Source organism: Marmota monax, unplaced genomic scaffold, assembly GCF_021218885.2.
Source record: "Marmota monax isolate L192 unplaced genomic scaffold, Marmota_monax_Labrador192_F-V1.1 WCK01_AAM20220418_F8-fsc00038, whole genome shotgun sequence".
Lineage (NCBI taxonomy): Eukaryota > Metazoa > Chordata > Mammalia > Rodentia > Sciuridae > Marmota > Marmota monax.
Window position 1 is genome coordinate 2,646,861 of NW_026692498.1, and position 16,377 is coordinate 2,663,237.

Below are 16,377 nucleotides of genomic sequence, written 5' to 3' on the forward strand. Positions count from 1 at the left end.
TTCTTTTTATTTCATGTTCTATTTGTTTGTTACCGGCAAAGAGAAAAGTAACTGATTGTTATAGATGATCCTTAAAACCAGAATCCTGGTTAAATCCATCTGTTAATCCCAGCGGCTCGTCCGAGGATCCCTGTGTATTTTTCCCACCTGATTGCATCATTTCCAAACAATGGCAGTTTCGCTCTCCCCTGTGCCACCCTCACCCGGACTCCGTTCCTCACCTTGACACATGGGTCGGGACTTTCTTGCCAACGTTAAATAAGCAGCAAGCGCCACATCCTTGCCTTTCTCCCTGTCCCGGGAGCCAGGTGCCCAGCCCTCTGACGTTAAGGGGGATGTGTGCTCAGGGCTGGGTCGGTCCGTCTGTTTGCTTCCGTCTCTTCAGCTCCTTGCTTTCTTGTTTGTTTAGATCATGCGTTTCCTTCTGCTCCTAGTGCGTGGAGACTTGTGGTTTCCATGAAGAATGGGTCTCGAATTTTACCAAATGCTTTTTTGCATCTTTCCAGTGGATTCTAGGTTCTTCCCGATTGTGCTGATGCAGTGAGCTGTTGATTCCAGCCTTCCTGGCTGGGTCCAGTTAACTGCCGCCGTGTCTGGGATAGGTGCATCGAGTTGGTGGGAGGGATCCACCCTGAGTTCTCTTTCTCCAGCACCCTTGTCAGACGTGGACATAAAAATCTTGACTTTTATGTGCGACCCACAGGACACCAAGGGCTCTCCAAATCATGACTGCCTCATAAAAATCTTCTGAGGAGATTTGGGTCAAATTGGTGGGATTTCTTCCTTAACTGTGTGGAAAAGCCTACTGACAGTCATCAAGATTGAGCTCTCTCTGTCGGAAGATCATTAAAATTCCCGGTTTAATTTCATTAATATTGGACAATTGATATATTTATTTCTCCTGTTTTCTTTGTGTAGTTTGTGGTTTTGATGAATGAATCTGTTTTATCTAAATCACCAAGATGATTCTTGTTCGTATCCTCCTCATAGGCTTTCCAATCTCCCTGGGTCCGCCGTCCCTATTCCATTTTCAAGCCCTGACATCACAGACTCTGTCAACCTTGCTAAAACTTTTTCCATTTTTTAGCCTCTTTGAAGAAGCAAATTCTGACCAAATTCTCCTCAATATAATGTCCATTTTTTTATTTCATCAATTATGCTCCTTAGTATCTCCTAGGTTTTTATTATTCGATTAAAACAATCTTCTAATTCATTGACTTGCTTGGGGATTTTCTAGTTTCGTGTATGTATTTTTTTCACTGATTTCTAGTTTCACTTCACAGTGGTTGGAGAATATGCTCAATTCCTAGAAGTGGGTGGGCACCTGCTTTTCCCGCCCTGGGTCTGGTCTCTGGGTCAGTGCTCTGTGTGCTCTTGGAGGCCTGTGTGGCCTTCCGTTGCGGGGGTCACTACTTCACGGGTGCCCCCTCGAGCTGTCCACATCCGGCTTTTGGTCGGTGCTTCTCTGGCAGTCGCGGTGGGGCGTGGTGGAGGACTTTCTGTTTCATCTTTTCATTTTGCTGCGTTGCTTTGTATGTTTTAGGGTCATGTTTATAGATGTGTGCAGACAGAGTTGATCTCTTCTGCTGACTTGACACTTTTACAATTGCGAACTACTCTTCTTTATCTCTAGTAATGCTTCAGGTCTACTTGGCCTGATGCTAGTTCATGGATACCTGTTTCCATTCAGCTATACTAGGATATGTATTTTTTTTTTCTGTCGTCTTACCATCAATCTTTGGGTTTCTGATTTTCAATTGCATTTCTATGGTTGCTTTTACTCTGATCTGAGGATCCTAGTTGGGATGTTGACCCTTTACACTGCGTGCCGTCTACCATCTTACCCTCTTTCTCATTGACCCCACCTCTCTCTCCATCTCTGTCTTCTCTCCGTGCTCCATTGCCACTTCCCTCTGATTTGCGGTCAGCTCTTCTACTGCACTGCCCCTACGAGTGACCCACCAACTGCATTCTTGGTTCCTTTCTTGCCCTTTCTGTTCTAGAATTTCCATTTTGCTACGTGTGTATAGTTTTTATCTCTGCTGAAATTCCCCATCTCCTCGTCGGTTTTCTTGAGCCTATTTGTCAAGGTTACTTTAAAGCTCTCTAAGAACTCAGAAGCGAACCACAACCATCTATTTGCTCCTGAGTCTGTGGGTCAGTGGTTTGGGCTGCTCAGCTGGTGGGCTTGCTGGGGCTTGCCATGGGCAGCTGGTGACTTCCGCCTCACATGTCTGGAGCGCCCGGCTGTCAGTCAGGGCACCCGGCTCTCCTTCCCGTGGCTTTTCCAGCAGGCTAACTCAGACTTCTCCGAGAGGCAGCAGCATTCTAAGGGGGTAAATGAAACCGCGAGGCCTCTCGAGGACAAAGCCCAAGCAAATGGAGCATGGCGGAAATGACTCGAGCCCTCGGTGGAGGAATCGCCAAGACTCTGTACCCATCTTTAACCCACCGCAGTCTGCCCCTCCGCCCATGGTCTTCACATTCCTCTTCAGTGCAAAGTTCATTCACCCCTTGGAGACACCTAGAGGTCTCGCCCAGTTACAGGGGCAGCATGCTGTCATCACAAGGCCCATGTCTTGTGATCTGCCTCTTGTCCCTGCACAGCGCCTGGATCCAAAATCAATGCCATGTGTTTCAAGAGATCAAAATCACAAATCCTAATTTCTCTATCAGTTATCTGTTGCTACATCACAAACCACAGATAAATATAGTGGTTTCACACAATTGTTTTCTTTGCTTACAACTCTGTGGGTGAGGAATTTGGACTTGGCTCAACTGGGAGGTGGTTCTGCCAGCGTTGCTCAGGGTGACTCAGGCAGACTCAGGCAGCTACAGTCATCTGGCAGCCTTCTTGGTGCTGGATGGTCCAAGACAGCATCACTCCCATCTACGGGTAGGTGCTGTGGCTATTGGCTGGGGCACCTCTCTTCTCCACGAGGCTCCTCCAACCACGGAGCTTGGGCTCGCTCACACAGCCACGCCCCAACAGCATGTGAGTGACACACAGCACGAGTTTCCCACGACTCTGACAGTCACGTTAAGTCACAAAGTCAGTCCAAAGTCGTAGGGAAACAGACTCCACCATCTCTTGTTGGAAGGAGCGACAAGGCTTCTACATTGCCATAACTTCAGATCTATTTCTAAGGTCTGTTTTTTCCCTTGACTTTCAATCTTTCATGTATGAAAAGCAAACGGAAAGCCCCGGTGATGTTGACCCTCTGCAGGATTTTCTCCTGGCAGGCAAGAACAGCCTGGTCAGGGCAGATTGCTCCGGTCAGGGCTGAGACAGCCGAGGCTTAACCGAGAGTGTGGGGGTCTGTGAGTCCATCTGAGTCCCCAGGACGCTCTCCCAGGGGACACGAGCCTGTGGAGGTCTCTGCTTGGCTCTGCACCCCGAGGCAGCTGCCTCTCTCTGCTTCTCCAAATCTCACCCACGTGCCAGATCAGGAGTTCACGGAGGGTTCCAGGGAAACAGCTTGTGGCCTGCCCACGAGGATCTGGTCTGCTCATCTCCTGGCAACTTGGTGGCCCTGGACTCCACTGGTTTCCTCTCAGCCGAGTAGCCCGGGTGTCCTGTGTGCAATGATTTCCCCTAATGAGGAGGACACGCGGCCTGAGTGTGGGCTCACCTCAGCCTGTGTCCCCTCCTGCTGGGATCTTGGCCCTTTGAGTCCTGCATTCTCTAAAAGCCTTCCAACAGCCGGTCGCTATCATCGCTGTGTACTCTGGTCATCACAGTAAATGCCCAGCAGGTGGGCTGGTCAGGCGCGAGCCTTGTGGACGAAAGGAAGCTCCCGTGACCTCCACATTGGTGTTTTCTTCCTTGTGCACATACATATCGAACCTCGCGTTTCTTTTTTCCCTGGTGTTTCTTGAAGAAACTTCATTTCTAGAAGGCACTTTAGAAGCAGACCCATGCTGTGCCCTGTGCAGAGCGGCCTGGGTGACCCAGGTGGGGTGACCCGGGTGGCAATGCTTCTTCCCTGCTTGTCCTGGCTTCTCCGAGCGCCCGCCAGCTAGTGCAGCTGGGAGCATGGCCACCGGCGGGGGTCTTGCACCACCCACACGGCCTCCAGGAGGACGTTTCCTTTACTGTGCTGTGAGCCTGAGGCCCAGGCCTTCAAACCCGAGGCCCCGACTCCCACCCTCTTCTGAATGACCAACAGAAAGGGCCCTCCTCCCATTCACAGTGAAGTGAACCCATTCCTGTTCCAAAACCCTTGTCCCCTGCCTCCCCTGGAGCCCCAGGACTTGAACATTCTCCTTGTTTCTGGAGGGTCTGTCTGTGGGCAGCAGGGCCACTGGCACCTCTCACAGTGTGACAAGGATGACCCGCAGAGGTGGCTGCTCACACTTCCTCTCCACTCCCCACCACAGGCTCCGGGAGCACCATCGGGCCACCATCAAGGTCATTCGACGCATGCAGTACTTTGTGGCCAAGAAGAAGTTCCAGGTGAGTCCGGTGCCAAGCCGTCTGCCCTCGGCCTGCCCCATGCAGCTGCTGCAGTAGCGCAAGCCCCTCGTACTCTCTCCTGCCCACAGTGGGGGCTGCCAGGGTCTCCACCTGCCAGCTGCACGGGCAAGGCCATGCAGGACCATCACCCAACGCCCTGTGAGGGCTTCACTGCTGTCCCTGGGAAGTCCTTTCCCACCCCGACAGAAGGCCTGGCCCAGGACACTTCTGCTGAGGCCTGGCCTGGGCACCTGAGGGCACCCACACGGCCTCCCTCATCACTAACTGGAAGGTGGCACCACATGGGCTCACTCTACTTGCCCTCTTGTGGGCCATACAAGGCTGCCTTAGCAAGGGACAGGTGGATACCATTGGAGTGACCCAGAGATGGCAGAACCTGCCCCAAGCCACCTGGGAAGGACCCAACAAACTTCCCCACACCCAGGCCCTCCACTGTGCAGGTCTGGAGAAGGCAGGAGTCCTGCCCTGCTCCGTGAGCGGGTCTCCCAGCTGAGTAGGCCTGCAGCTCTGGGCTGCCAGCCTCCGTGGGGTGGGGTGTCCCTAGAGAATGCAGCTGGGGGCAGGCTGGCTTCTGTCATCCCGTTAGATGAAGAGAGCCCACTCTCAGCCAGCATTGGGAGGTCTGCCCACCGATGTCTGGGGAGATGGGGGCCCATGGATGAGGTGTGGCGATGCTGTGTGGATCCCCTACCCTGGCACCCGCATAGAGGGCCCTTGGTCCTGACTGCTAGGGTGGGAGCTCACGCAGGGCACCAGAGGTGCCAGCACCCTCCCAGGTGAGAACAGGCTGCAGGAAGTCCCTTGGAGATCAGGTGCAGACAGGACAGTCCCCAAGAGCAAAGGAATGGCCAGGTGTGTCACCCCTGCCAGGCAGCAGCTTGGTAGAGACAGCTAGAGCTGCTGATTTCACCTTGATGACACAAAGGGTTCTGAGTGTTCTACCAGGGCAGCGAAGGTCCCCAGCCTGAGAAAGTGGGCCCCGGTGGGGACAGGGTAGAGCCCCAGCCCAGAATAGCCCAGGACCTACTTGGGATTGTGGGGCCGTGCTGGGGACATCCAGCAGAGCATGTGAACCCTCACGGTTCCCAGGAAGGTCCACTTGAGATGATGAGGTCATCTGCCGTGGCTCTTGCAGGCCCATCATTGTGACACAGGCAAGAAAACCACATGGTGGCATAGGTGCAGGGCCCAGGGGACAGGCCAAGAGCCCTGCACTTCCGTCCAGGCCGTGGGACCCCTTTTCTGCCTCAGGACACAGGCCCAGGTCCCTATGGTGGCCTGAGAATCTTCCAGAGCAGCTGGGAGACCCACACCTCAGCTCTCCGCTTCTCACTGCCACCCCAGGCCCTGGGAGCCTTGAATCAACCAGGCAGCAGCAGGACCTTTGCAGGACAGGGCTCCTGGGCAAGGGTGGGGCCTGGGGCTCCCTCTGAGGGCTGGTTCTCAGGCCGGAGCCTCCAGGCACGAGGAGTGACGCAGGGATAGGAGGAGCTCTGGACGGGGGAGCTTGGGGGCTCCAGGGCTGCGTCAGCCATGCCAGTTCTGGGAATACCTCTACTCCCCCATCAGCGGTCTGCCCACCTGCATCCCACCTACCCCGGCTGGCCTCCAGTTGCAGGAGTGGCGGTCGACGCCCCTGCCTGCCTTGCAGCCGATAAGCCCCCAGCCAGCCGCCCCTATGTCTGGCCTGTGGAGCCAGGGCTCTTAGCCCCTGGAGTTCGCCTTGCATGCCCCCGTCCACTGTCGGTCTGTCTGGACAGGTCGGCCTATCTCTGGCTCCTGCTGCAGCCAGGGGACATTAGATCTGGAGAGAACCTGAGGTGGTCTCTCCAGCCAGGCCCCAGGCAGCCACTTGACAGAGGCCTCACAGACCCTGAGCAGACCCAAGATAAGCCTCAGCAGCCTGGGATGCCGCTGGCCACAGGCAGCCAGCAGGGCATTGCTCCCCTGCACACTGCCCTGCCCCCTCCTGCTCTCCTGCTGCACACGTCTCTGCAGAAGCTCCTGACACACATTTGCACACACACCTAGACATGGCAGCCCAAAGGCTCCCAGCGGTCTGGGCACGAGCACAATGACCCACCCCAGCCCAGGACCAGACCTGCAATACCCTGAGCACTGGACAGAGCAGTTCCCGGGCCCCCCATCCCCCACCCACCCCACCCCCGCCCCCGCCCCAGCGCACCAGGGAGAGCCTCTCAGCTGGCCGCTGGACTCAAAGTCACCATCATTGTGTGCCAGGGAGAGGCATGGGCCCTGGACTCAGCCACAGCCCCTCTGTCTCTGGCAAGGTACCGGTTCCGAGTTCCCTGGGCTTTCTAACCCAACGTCTTATCCACTCTCCTTCCCTCCCTGTCAGGCAGAGCAAGGTAGAGAGCTCAGCATCCCATCCTCCAGAAAAGAAGAGCAAGGCCCAGCACTCATCTTACAGGGAACAAACTTAGTATCTCACCTCACAGAGAGAGGACGAGGGCTGAGCATCCCCTCTTACAGAAGGAAGGAGCCAGGCTTAGCCACCCCCTCTTACAGAAAGAGAAGCTAGAGCCCAGGGCCGCATCACTAGCCTACACCCAAGGGCAGTTTTTTGCTGCTGAGCATGTGCAGGACGGGGGTCTGCCTAGAGTCCCCCCCATGGGACACAAGGGGATGTGACGCGTGTCTTTCTGGCCTCCAGCAAGCAAGGAAGCCCTATGATGTGCGGGATGTCATCGAGCAGTACTCTCAAGGCCACCTCAACCTCATGGTGCGCATCAAAGAGCTGCAGAGAAGGTGGGCACAGAAGGGTGGCTGGAACACGGGACCTGGGGGGGGTTGCCACCATGCTGAGTCTCGCCCCAGCCAGCCCTGCCCTAGCCTCACAGTGGACAAGGCCTGATCCCTTGGCTGGTCCCAGGGAGGGAAGAAACTTGAGTTCTCCCCAAGACACCTGCCCCCCCGGGGTCTCCTCCATCCAGGGTTTCTCCATCCCTGGGTCTGACCACCCACGGGTCAGCCTACCACTGGGCCTGGAGCTGGGGACCTGACAGCTGTGAGTCAGCACATTCTGGGTTTCTGGCTTGGATCCTGATCCCATGGAAGCAGCGTAGTCCTTGGGGACCAGCACAGGTTTAGACCAGCGATAATTCCACAGTGGGCTAACCTGGGAACCTCACTCCCCGGGTTACGGGGCCCAGCTGGGAGAATGGATCGCCCCCAATCGCCAGTGGGGCCAGGGTTCAGGGCCCCTATCGTTGACCCACTCGCCCCACCAGGGTGGGAGTCTACGAGATGACCAGTTGCTCCCCTCCTCTCTGAGCCTCCTGCCAGGCTCTCAGGCACATACGTCTCTGGGGGCTCAGAAGCCGCCTGGCAGGCCTATGGGTGGTGTCTCTGAGTGTCCAGTGTGGGCGGGTGGCATGTCGTTTTGCGGGGCACTTCGGCCTATCCGCCACACCCCCACTGGGCATCCATGTGGTACCTGGGCCAAGTGTGAGCTGGTCTCCGTCTCCTTCCCTCCCAGGCTGGACCAGTCCATCGGAAAGCCCTCCCTGTTCATCCCTGTCTCAGGTGGGTTCGTGCATCAAGCCCCCGGATGTGGCAGCCCCTCCAGACGCTCCCTCAGCCCTGTGCCCACCTCTGCCTCTCCTCAGGCCAGAACAGGCTCAAGGCATGGGGTGGGAGAGGCAGGAAGGCACCCTGTGCACCCAGGAACTTTCTGGTCATGTGACAACCCACCTGGGTCCCTCAGATGGCGAGCTTCTGGGCACTGACAGCAGGATCTGGTGTGGAACATGCTCTGAGGGCCACTCTTGAGAGGGGGTCCTGGGAGGACCGGGTGACTTCACTGGGGCTGTCACACCAGGGGGACAGGGCAAGGCCTGCTCCTCAGGGTGGCCCTAGGACCTCACACATGAGCCGGGGTGCCACTGAGCCGGCAGGCATCCCCGGCCCCATGGGGTCTGGAGTGACAGGTCTGCGTGGCAGACAGCACACCTGCCCGGCAGCCCCTCGTGGAGGTCGTGGAACTGGGGGCAGGATGGAGCTCAGGGCCATGGCAGCTCTGCCCTCCCTCCACACCAGCCTCGGGTCCTCCACCCAGGGCTCTAAGTGACGTTCTCATGGGCTCAGGCCTCTGGCCCTCTGCTACCCACCCCCTGCTCCCTGAGGCAGTTGAGAGGGACCTGCCCTACCTGGGGATGCGCCTCCCTGACTCCCATGCTTCACCCCGTAGAAAAGAGCAAGGACCGCGGCAGCAACACCCTCGGCGCCCGCCTGAACCGGGTGGAAGACAAGGTAGGCCGCACGCTGGGCCCTTGGCCAGGCATCACTGCGCCGTGTGCACTCAGGACTTGGGCTGGTCGTGGCTGTGCCATCCCCCCTCCCCACGCTCACTGTGAGCATCTTTCCTGGCAAGTGGCAGCCTGTGCCCACCACCCCCTCCTAGAGTTCATGAGAACCGCATCCTGGGTAGGTGGGCAGTGCGGGCCCACCCATGCGCTGCCCCTCAGCGGCAGCCCGCGTGCCCTCGGGGAGGAGGATTCCTCAGGCTGCTGCTTCTGCCTCACGTCCCAGGCCTGTGGCCCTGCCTCTGCCCTGAGCAGCGGGGAGAGAGCACAAGGTCGACATGCTGGGCCGTCACCATAACCCTGCTCTCTCCTGCACATCCGAAGTCGGCTGTGTGCTCCAAGAGCCTCCGGAGGGTGTCCTAAGTGGAGGGGTGGCGGGAGCTGCCTGGTACCTGCTGTCCCCTGGCTCCAGCTGCCTGGAGCCTCCACTCTGGGCAGGGCACGGGACAACCCAGCTGAGGCAGGTTTACAGATGGGGGCATCTTTGGCTCATCCTGGACCCGGCGGTACGAAGGTGGGGGTCAGCTCAGGTGGGCTACCCTGGCCCCCACCTAGGCCACCTTCAGTTCCCACGGTAGGGTCCTAACTGGGAATAGGGGTGTTCGAGTGGAGTACAGGGCCTGGGTGTGCTCCCTGTGCTCCAGGGTGCCAGGTCCCACATGGGGCAGGTCATGGGGACACTTGGGCCTACCAGACTCGGTCTGTCACCTAGCCTCTCTGCAGGGCGGCCCGGGAGCCACAGGAGGTTCTGAGCTGCAGGAGGGCCTTTCTCAGGCCATGGCCCCCCTGCGGCTCCACTTTGAAGTTTCTGTGGTTTGAGGCGGGCTGTTATCTTGCCAGAGAGCTCGTCTGTCTACATGGATTTTATCTGAAAGTAACTGAGAAGCTAAAAATAGAGGAATTTTGGTTGGGCAGGGAGCACGGTTGCTCCGTTGCCTTGACAACAACAGGCTCTAGCCTACTCCCAATCCAGGCTACAGTTGAGCAGGTGGGGCAGGGTGCAGCCCACGCAGGACGCTCTCCATCCCTGCCCTGCCCACTCCTGGGCCCTGGGGCCTGCAGTCTGTCCCCTCCCCACCTGGTACAAGCTGCCCCTGGCCCAGGGAGGCCTTGGGACCCCAAGAGGTAAAGGGGATCACAGAAGGAGAGGGAGGCCCAGGCTTCAGTACCCACTGGGACCCTTGCTCCTGGCCTGGCCTGCTGGGTTGTACATCCCCAACACCTGAGCCCTGCTGGAGGGCCTGGTCACCGTGAAGCAGCTCAGGCCTGACTGGGTGGTCCTGTGGCCTTTTCCAGGTAGCTGGCCCAGCAGGAGATGGCCCCATCTGGCAGGACGGGAACCAAAGTCCACAAATGGAGGTCTCACTAGGGTCAGGCTCAGAGGCTCAGGAGCCATCTGTGAGCCGGGCCTGGCTTTGGCTCTCCCTCTGCACAGGGGCTCTGCATAGAGGCTGAGCCAAGCATATCAGAGGGAGCCATGACGGAGCCAGGGAAAGGCTACCGGCCTGGGCATCCTGCTCAGGGCACCCGGACTAAGAGCCTGGTGTCCTCTGGGAGTGACCATGGATGGCAGACAGCATCTCCTGGGAAGTTCCCCTCCCCAGGCCTGAGCCTGCTGGGGTCTGAGCATGAAGATGAAGCCCTAGGTTGACCAAGGGCCGGGGGGTGGGCTCAGGTGAGGGCGGGCTGCCTCGGGTGCAGAGCTGGAGTCCCTGATCCCTGGGGGCCAGGTTCAGGCACAAAGCTGGGGTGAGTCTCAGAGCCCCCCTGGCCTCAGCATACGGCTCTGAGCCAAGGCTGCTGGGAGATCCCGCCGCAGACCCTACAGGCACCGCTCTGCCTTGCCCCCTGTCCCCAGGGCTCATCCGGTCTGAGGGGCATCCCCTGCCTGGGGCTTCCCAGGTAGCAAGCAGCACCCATGTTGTACCCAGAACCTCGGCCCTTCCCAGGGCCCGACTGGGACCCCAGCTGTCTGTCAAGGGGCTGGCAGAGGTGCACCGACCAGAGCAGAGGCAGCAACCAGCCGATGTTGGCTCAGCTGATGGCAGCCTGCCCAGCCCATCCCCTGCCAGTGACCACTGTCCCCCTGGTACCCGCTATCCCCCGTGGGGACAGACCCTGGGAAAGGGCTTTGCTGGGCCCAGAGGGCACAGTGGCATGGCCTGGGCCCCACATTATCGCAGTTATCAATGCAGTCATCAGGACCATAAACAACTCAAGCGCAATCCTGCTGACCTCGGGATGTAGGGGACAGGAAATCCCTCAGAGCCCGGTGGGTGCACAGCAGAGCCGGTGCCAGCCAGCCTGTCCAGCCCCAGCAGGAGCCCCTGGACCTTCCCCCCCAAGGCCTTCCCCCCATCCCCACCCCACCAAGCTGGCTGCGGGGCCAGGGGTCAAGGCTCAGCTCCTCAGCTCTGAAGTGGGCCTGAGAGGGCTGGGGCAGGGGCCTTTGGGACTCACAGATGGCTGGTCCCCCCTCTCAGGAGGACAGGGAGACCAGCTTGTTCAGGCCGTCTCAAGGGCCAGGAGCCCCTCCTCCCTTACTGCTGGTTGGGGACCTGCCCCAGGGAGAAGGCCCCACAGACTCGCTTCTGGCCCAAGTCCTGGGCCCTGCTTGACAGTGGGATGAGCCGGTCCTACTCAGAGCCCCACTCAGCCTACAGGACGCCCCCTCCCTGGTCCCTGTCCTCCTCTACCTCTGTCCTGACTCTCCAGGCTCTCCTCACACCCCCCCACACCCAGCACAGAAACCTCCCCACACCAGGTCTGCTCCTGCTGGCCTCCCTTCCTGGGAGCAAGAGGCCTGAGCCGGCGTGGGAACAAATTCCTCCGCCCCCGCCCCCGCCCTCCCCCACGGTCTTCTGTACTTTGGAGGGCTCATGTTTGCCCAGATAAGTCCTCTTGAGTAGGTTAATTTAGTTAGGTAAAAAACAGGTCCCCGAGGAGGCCACAGACAGGGGTCAGGGACAGGTGAGATCAAGAGAGAGAAAACAGGGCTTTGGTAAATGCAGGGGTCTCTCTGAACCAAGGCCGAGGGCCAGGGTGGGGTGAGGAGCAGGCGGCGCCGTCCATGGGCTCTGGTGGTGGTCAGGGGAAGGGCCTGGTGGGCAGCATGAGGGCTGCTGATCAAGGGTCCTCAGGCTGGGCCCCCCCCCACCGGCCCTCTGCTGAGCTGTGCACCCACAAGGTGGTCTCTGTCCTAGAATTGCCACCAAGCCCCTCATCCAGAGCCTGCAGGCCGGTTCTGAGGCATCGTGGTCCCAGGGGTTCCCCATGTCCTCCAGAGCCATTTCCACGCTGCTCTCCAGCCCCGCGCCCTGCCCGGCCAGGCCTTTGCCTGCCCGGGTTGGATTTTTATCAACTTCTCACTGCAGACCTCGGCCTCCCCAGGCCCCGATATAGGATCTCTCACGTGCTGCCGAGATACACGGGCTGAGGTTTTGTTGGGAAGCCGTGTGAACCTCTCTGGCGGGCTGATTCCAGGCGGGGCCCTGTCGGGGGCCCTCCCCAGCCCTGGCTTTGTGTGATGTGAGCTCACAGCCGCTCTGCTTTTTCCCTGCGCTGGAACACTTCGCCCAAGGTTGGAATTTTTAATTTCTCTTGAGTGTAAGGTGGAACTCACCCCAAGGCCACCTAGGCCACCCCAAGCGCTGGGTGAGGCCCTTCCTGAGGACTGATCTGATGGCTAAGGATTCGGGACTTCAGATCTGCTACTTTTTTCTCGTGTCCGTTTCGATAAGCGAGGGTCCCGGGAATCTGTGCGCTTTGACTTGGTTTTCGGAGGTGCTGGCACCTCCCGTCCCACCGACTCCAGCCTCGGGTTCCTGTCTCCTTTTATACTCCCAGTGTCACTAATGTGTGCCTCGGCTTTTGCCCCCAGTCATCCAGCCTGCTAGGTGTTTGCCCATTTTATTAGTATTTTCACCAAATCGTTGGCTTTATGAATCCTATCCCTTTTCAGTAATCCCATTACTCGTCTGACTTTTTCCAGATTTCTGAGATATATAAGGCGACAGCATTAGAGCTATTTATAGCATTTAAGGTAATAAAGTTTTCCACCGAACATCACTCCAACTGCATCTCCGAGTTCTGATAAATGGCATTTAGTCTTGATTTCCACCCACTTGTGTGTTTTCCTCATCTCCGTCCCCACCTCTCGTTCTTCAGACGAGAGGTTTCCTGCGTGGAGTTTGTAGAAAGCATCCTCAGCGAGCCACTCTGCTGCCAGGGACAATGACATTCCCTTGCCAGGTTTTAACATACGACTCATGGCAAAATATGGGGTCAGTCTTTGAAACTCGCCCTCTGTACCCGCAGGGAACGTGTCTGCTGGAGCCACCGGCGCGGTGGTGGTCACAGCCACTGGCACACACTTCTCTGCCCTCACTGGGGAGTCTGTGGGCCTTGATCGATCGTCACCGCACAGACGGGGTAGCTTTCCAAGAAACTTCTACACTGTCCTCCAAAGCCTTTCTCGGATTCTGCTTTCCCACCAGTCACGGGTAAAGGTCCGTTCTCTCCGGCCTCCAACGCGCGGTATGGCCGGCCTCTCCTGCCGGAGCCCTTTTAGTACGGATGTAATGGCATCTCATTGTGGGTCTGATTTGCATTTCCCTAATGACTAATGATGTTGAGCAACTTTTCATGTGCTTATTAGCCATTCATGGCCGTCTTTAGTGAAATGTTTATCCAACTCTCCTTCCCATTTGCTAATTAAGTAGTCTGTTGTATTATCGAGTTGCAAGTGTTTTTTTCTATGTTCTGGATACAAATCCTTTATCAGACGTCTGACTTGCAAACTGTCCCTCCTACTCCGCGGCTGTCTTTTCATTTTCTGAATGGTGTCTTTTAAATCACAGAACTTTTTCATTTTAATGAAGTCCAATTTGTCTTTTCTTGTATGGCTCATGCTTTCAATGTTCCAAGACCTCTTTGCCTAATCCAAGCACAGGAACACTTTCTCCTATTTTTTCTTCTAGAAATTGTGTTGAATTAGCTTTTACATTTAGGTCTGAGTTTTATTTGGAGATAATTGGGGGGCGTGGTATGAGGCAAAGTCTAAGTGATTTAGTTTTAGTTTTTGTTTTGTTTCTTTAACTTATGGACACATTCAGCTGCTTAGCACCATTTATCCAATATATATATATATATATATATATATATATATATATGCATGCATACATATAGACATTTTTTCCTTCATCAAATTTTCATGAAAAATTAATTGCCCCAAAATGTCTGGGTTTACTTGTACATTTGCCATACTGTTCTATTGGTCTATGTGCCTATCCTCAAACCCACACTGTACTGTTTTGATTATTAGAGACTTACAGTAAGTTTTGAAATCAAGTAATATAGAGCTCCTAATTTTATTCTTTTTTCACAGTTTTTACCCATTTGGAAACCTATAAATTTTCATACAAATTCTAGGATCAACTTGCTGATTTTTACCAATAAAATAAAAGAGCCTGCTGGGGTTTCAATAAGGGTTGCACTGAATTTTTAGATCCATTTGGGGAAAATTCACATCTTAACAAAAGTAAGACTGATAATCCATGAACATGGTATATTCCTATATTCTCCATGTATTTGATGTACTTTAATTTCTTTCAGTGATGTTTTATTAGTTTCTGAAGTATAAATTTTGCATTTCTTTTACTAAATTGAGTCCTATGAATTTTGTTGGCCATGCTACTATCAATAGAATTGTTTTCTTACCTTCACTTTTGAATTGTTACTAGGCTATACGAGTACAGCTGATTTTATATTCCTCTTGTATACTTGCTGTTATTAGTCTTGGTAGTTTTGTTGTTGATTCCTTCCAGTCATGTGTGGAATGGACGTGGCCATCTGGTGATAAAAGTGACTGTCATCTCCATGAAGTACGACATTAGCCATAGGTTTTCCATAGATGCTTTTCACTGGTTGAGGGTATACCCCTAGCTCATTAAGAAGGCTTTTATAATTTTTCTATGGCAGTACAAGGGATTAAACCCAAGGCCACTGAGCTACATCCCCATTCTTTTTTTTTTTTTAATATCTATTTTTTAGTTGTACTTGGACACAATATCTTCATATTATTTATTTATCTTTATGTGGCGCTGAGAATTGAACCCAGGGCCTCACACGTGCTAGGCGAGTGCTCTACCACTGAGCCCCAGCCCCAGCACCCCCCATTCACTTTCAATTGTTTTATTTTGATACAGGGTTTCACTGGTTGCGAGGCTGGCCTTGAACTAGCAGTCCTCCTGGCTGGCCTCCCAAGTAACGCGGATCACAGGGGTGCACCACCTCATCTAGCTCATAAATGAATGCTGAATTTTTCTCAAATGCCCTTTCTGCATCTACTGAAACGAGCACATGGCTTCGTCCCTTATCTCTTATATGGCGTAATACTGTAGCGGACTTTGGGATTCAAAACCAACTTCACATTGCTCATTCCCAGCGTATGGTATTCTAACATAGTGTTAGACTCAGTCTGCTGATAGTTGTTAAGAATGTTTATATCTAGATGCAGAAAGGATACTGGTCTGGAGTTTTATTTTCTTGGCTCTTAAAAAAAATTTTTCTGACTTTGGGATCCGATTTTTAAAAGCTCTCCTTTTTAATTCTGTAATGATATATTCCAGCTGTGTCCTTTGCAAACATACATGTGTGTGTGCCTGTGTGTATCTGACTGAGCTTTAATGATCATTTCATACAGTCACATTTAATATTGGTTCTATTGTATTTGGTGAATCCCTAGCAGGACATTTTGTGTTTTCCGTTTCTACTAAGTTTTTAATGTTTATTTTTTCCCTCTTTCTGGCCTTTTATTGGCTCATTTATTGTTTGTCCTTCCACTTCTCCCTCAGTCCTTACGTCTGGGATCCCTTTTTTTTTTGCTGTTTGATGTATTCATTAGAATTTCCTTCAGTGAAAAATCAAAATTTCCCAGATTTTATTTGTTTAAAAATGACCATTTGACTGTCTTTCTTAAAAAAAATATTTCCACCAGTTATAAAATCTAGGCCCAACGTCACAGGATTATTTAGAACATCAAAATGTTATTGAGCCGGGCCCAGTGGTGCTTACCTGTGATCCCAGAATCTCGGGAGGCCGAGGCAGGAGGATCGTGAGTTCACAGCCAGCCCCAGCAAGGTGAGGCACTAAGCAACCCAGTGAGACTCTGTCTCTAAATAAAATACAAAATAGGGCTGGGGATGTGGCTCAGTGGTCAAGTGCCCCTGAGTTCAATTCCCAGTACCTGCCGCCCCCCCCCCCCACCACCTGAAATTTTATTGAATTATCCTTTGGCTTCCTTTGTTACTGTTGAAAAAGAAAAAGAAAAAGATGAAGGCACATTTTCATTAATTGGAAGGAAACGTACCTGTGTTCCCCTGGCCACCCTTAGGATTTTCTCTTTGACCCCAGCACTGTTCAGTTCCCACCATGGATTGAGGGTGGGGGTGGCGCAGGGATATTTGTTCATCCGCGCTCCTTCAGGCACCTCCACCCATGGTGTGATCTGAGTTGTTCTCAGTCAATGTCTCCAGATTTCACTTCAGCCTCTTTACCTCCTTCTGGAACTTTCAT

At 54.5% G+C, this 16,377-nt stretch overlaps 1 protein-coding gene across 13 annotated transcripts in view; it reads left to right on the top strand.

Moving 5' to 3' along the window:
- The window catches only part of Kcnq1 (potassium voltage-gated channel subfamily Q member 1), a 285,308-nt gene that overhangs the window by 219,413 nt on the left and 49,518 nt on the right, over positions 1–16,377 (top strand). For 2 of the 13 annotated variants that reach the window (XM_046444864.2, XM_046444863.1), the window contains exons 12-16: positions 4,381–4,456; positions 7,152–7,220; positions 7,977–8,023; positions 8,688–8,749; positions 13,120–13,539. In XM_046444864.2, coding sequence (XP_046300820.1) covers positions 4,381–4,456; positions 7,152–7,220; positions 7,977–8,023; positions 8,688–8,749; positions 13,120–13,427 — 562 coding nt within the window. In that variant the 3' untranslated portion in view covers positions 13,428–13,539. Of the gene's footprint in view, positions 1–4,380; positions 4,457–7,151; positions 7,247–7,976; positions 8,024–8,687; positions 8,750–13,119; positions 13,540–16,377 lie in introns of those variants that run through there. The other 11 variants (XM_046444870.1, XM_046444868.2, XM_046444875.2 and 8 more) reach the window with 8 other exon arrangements.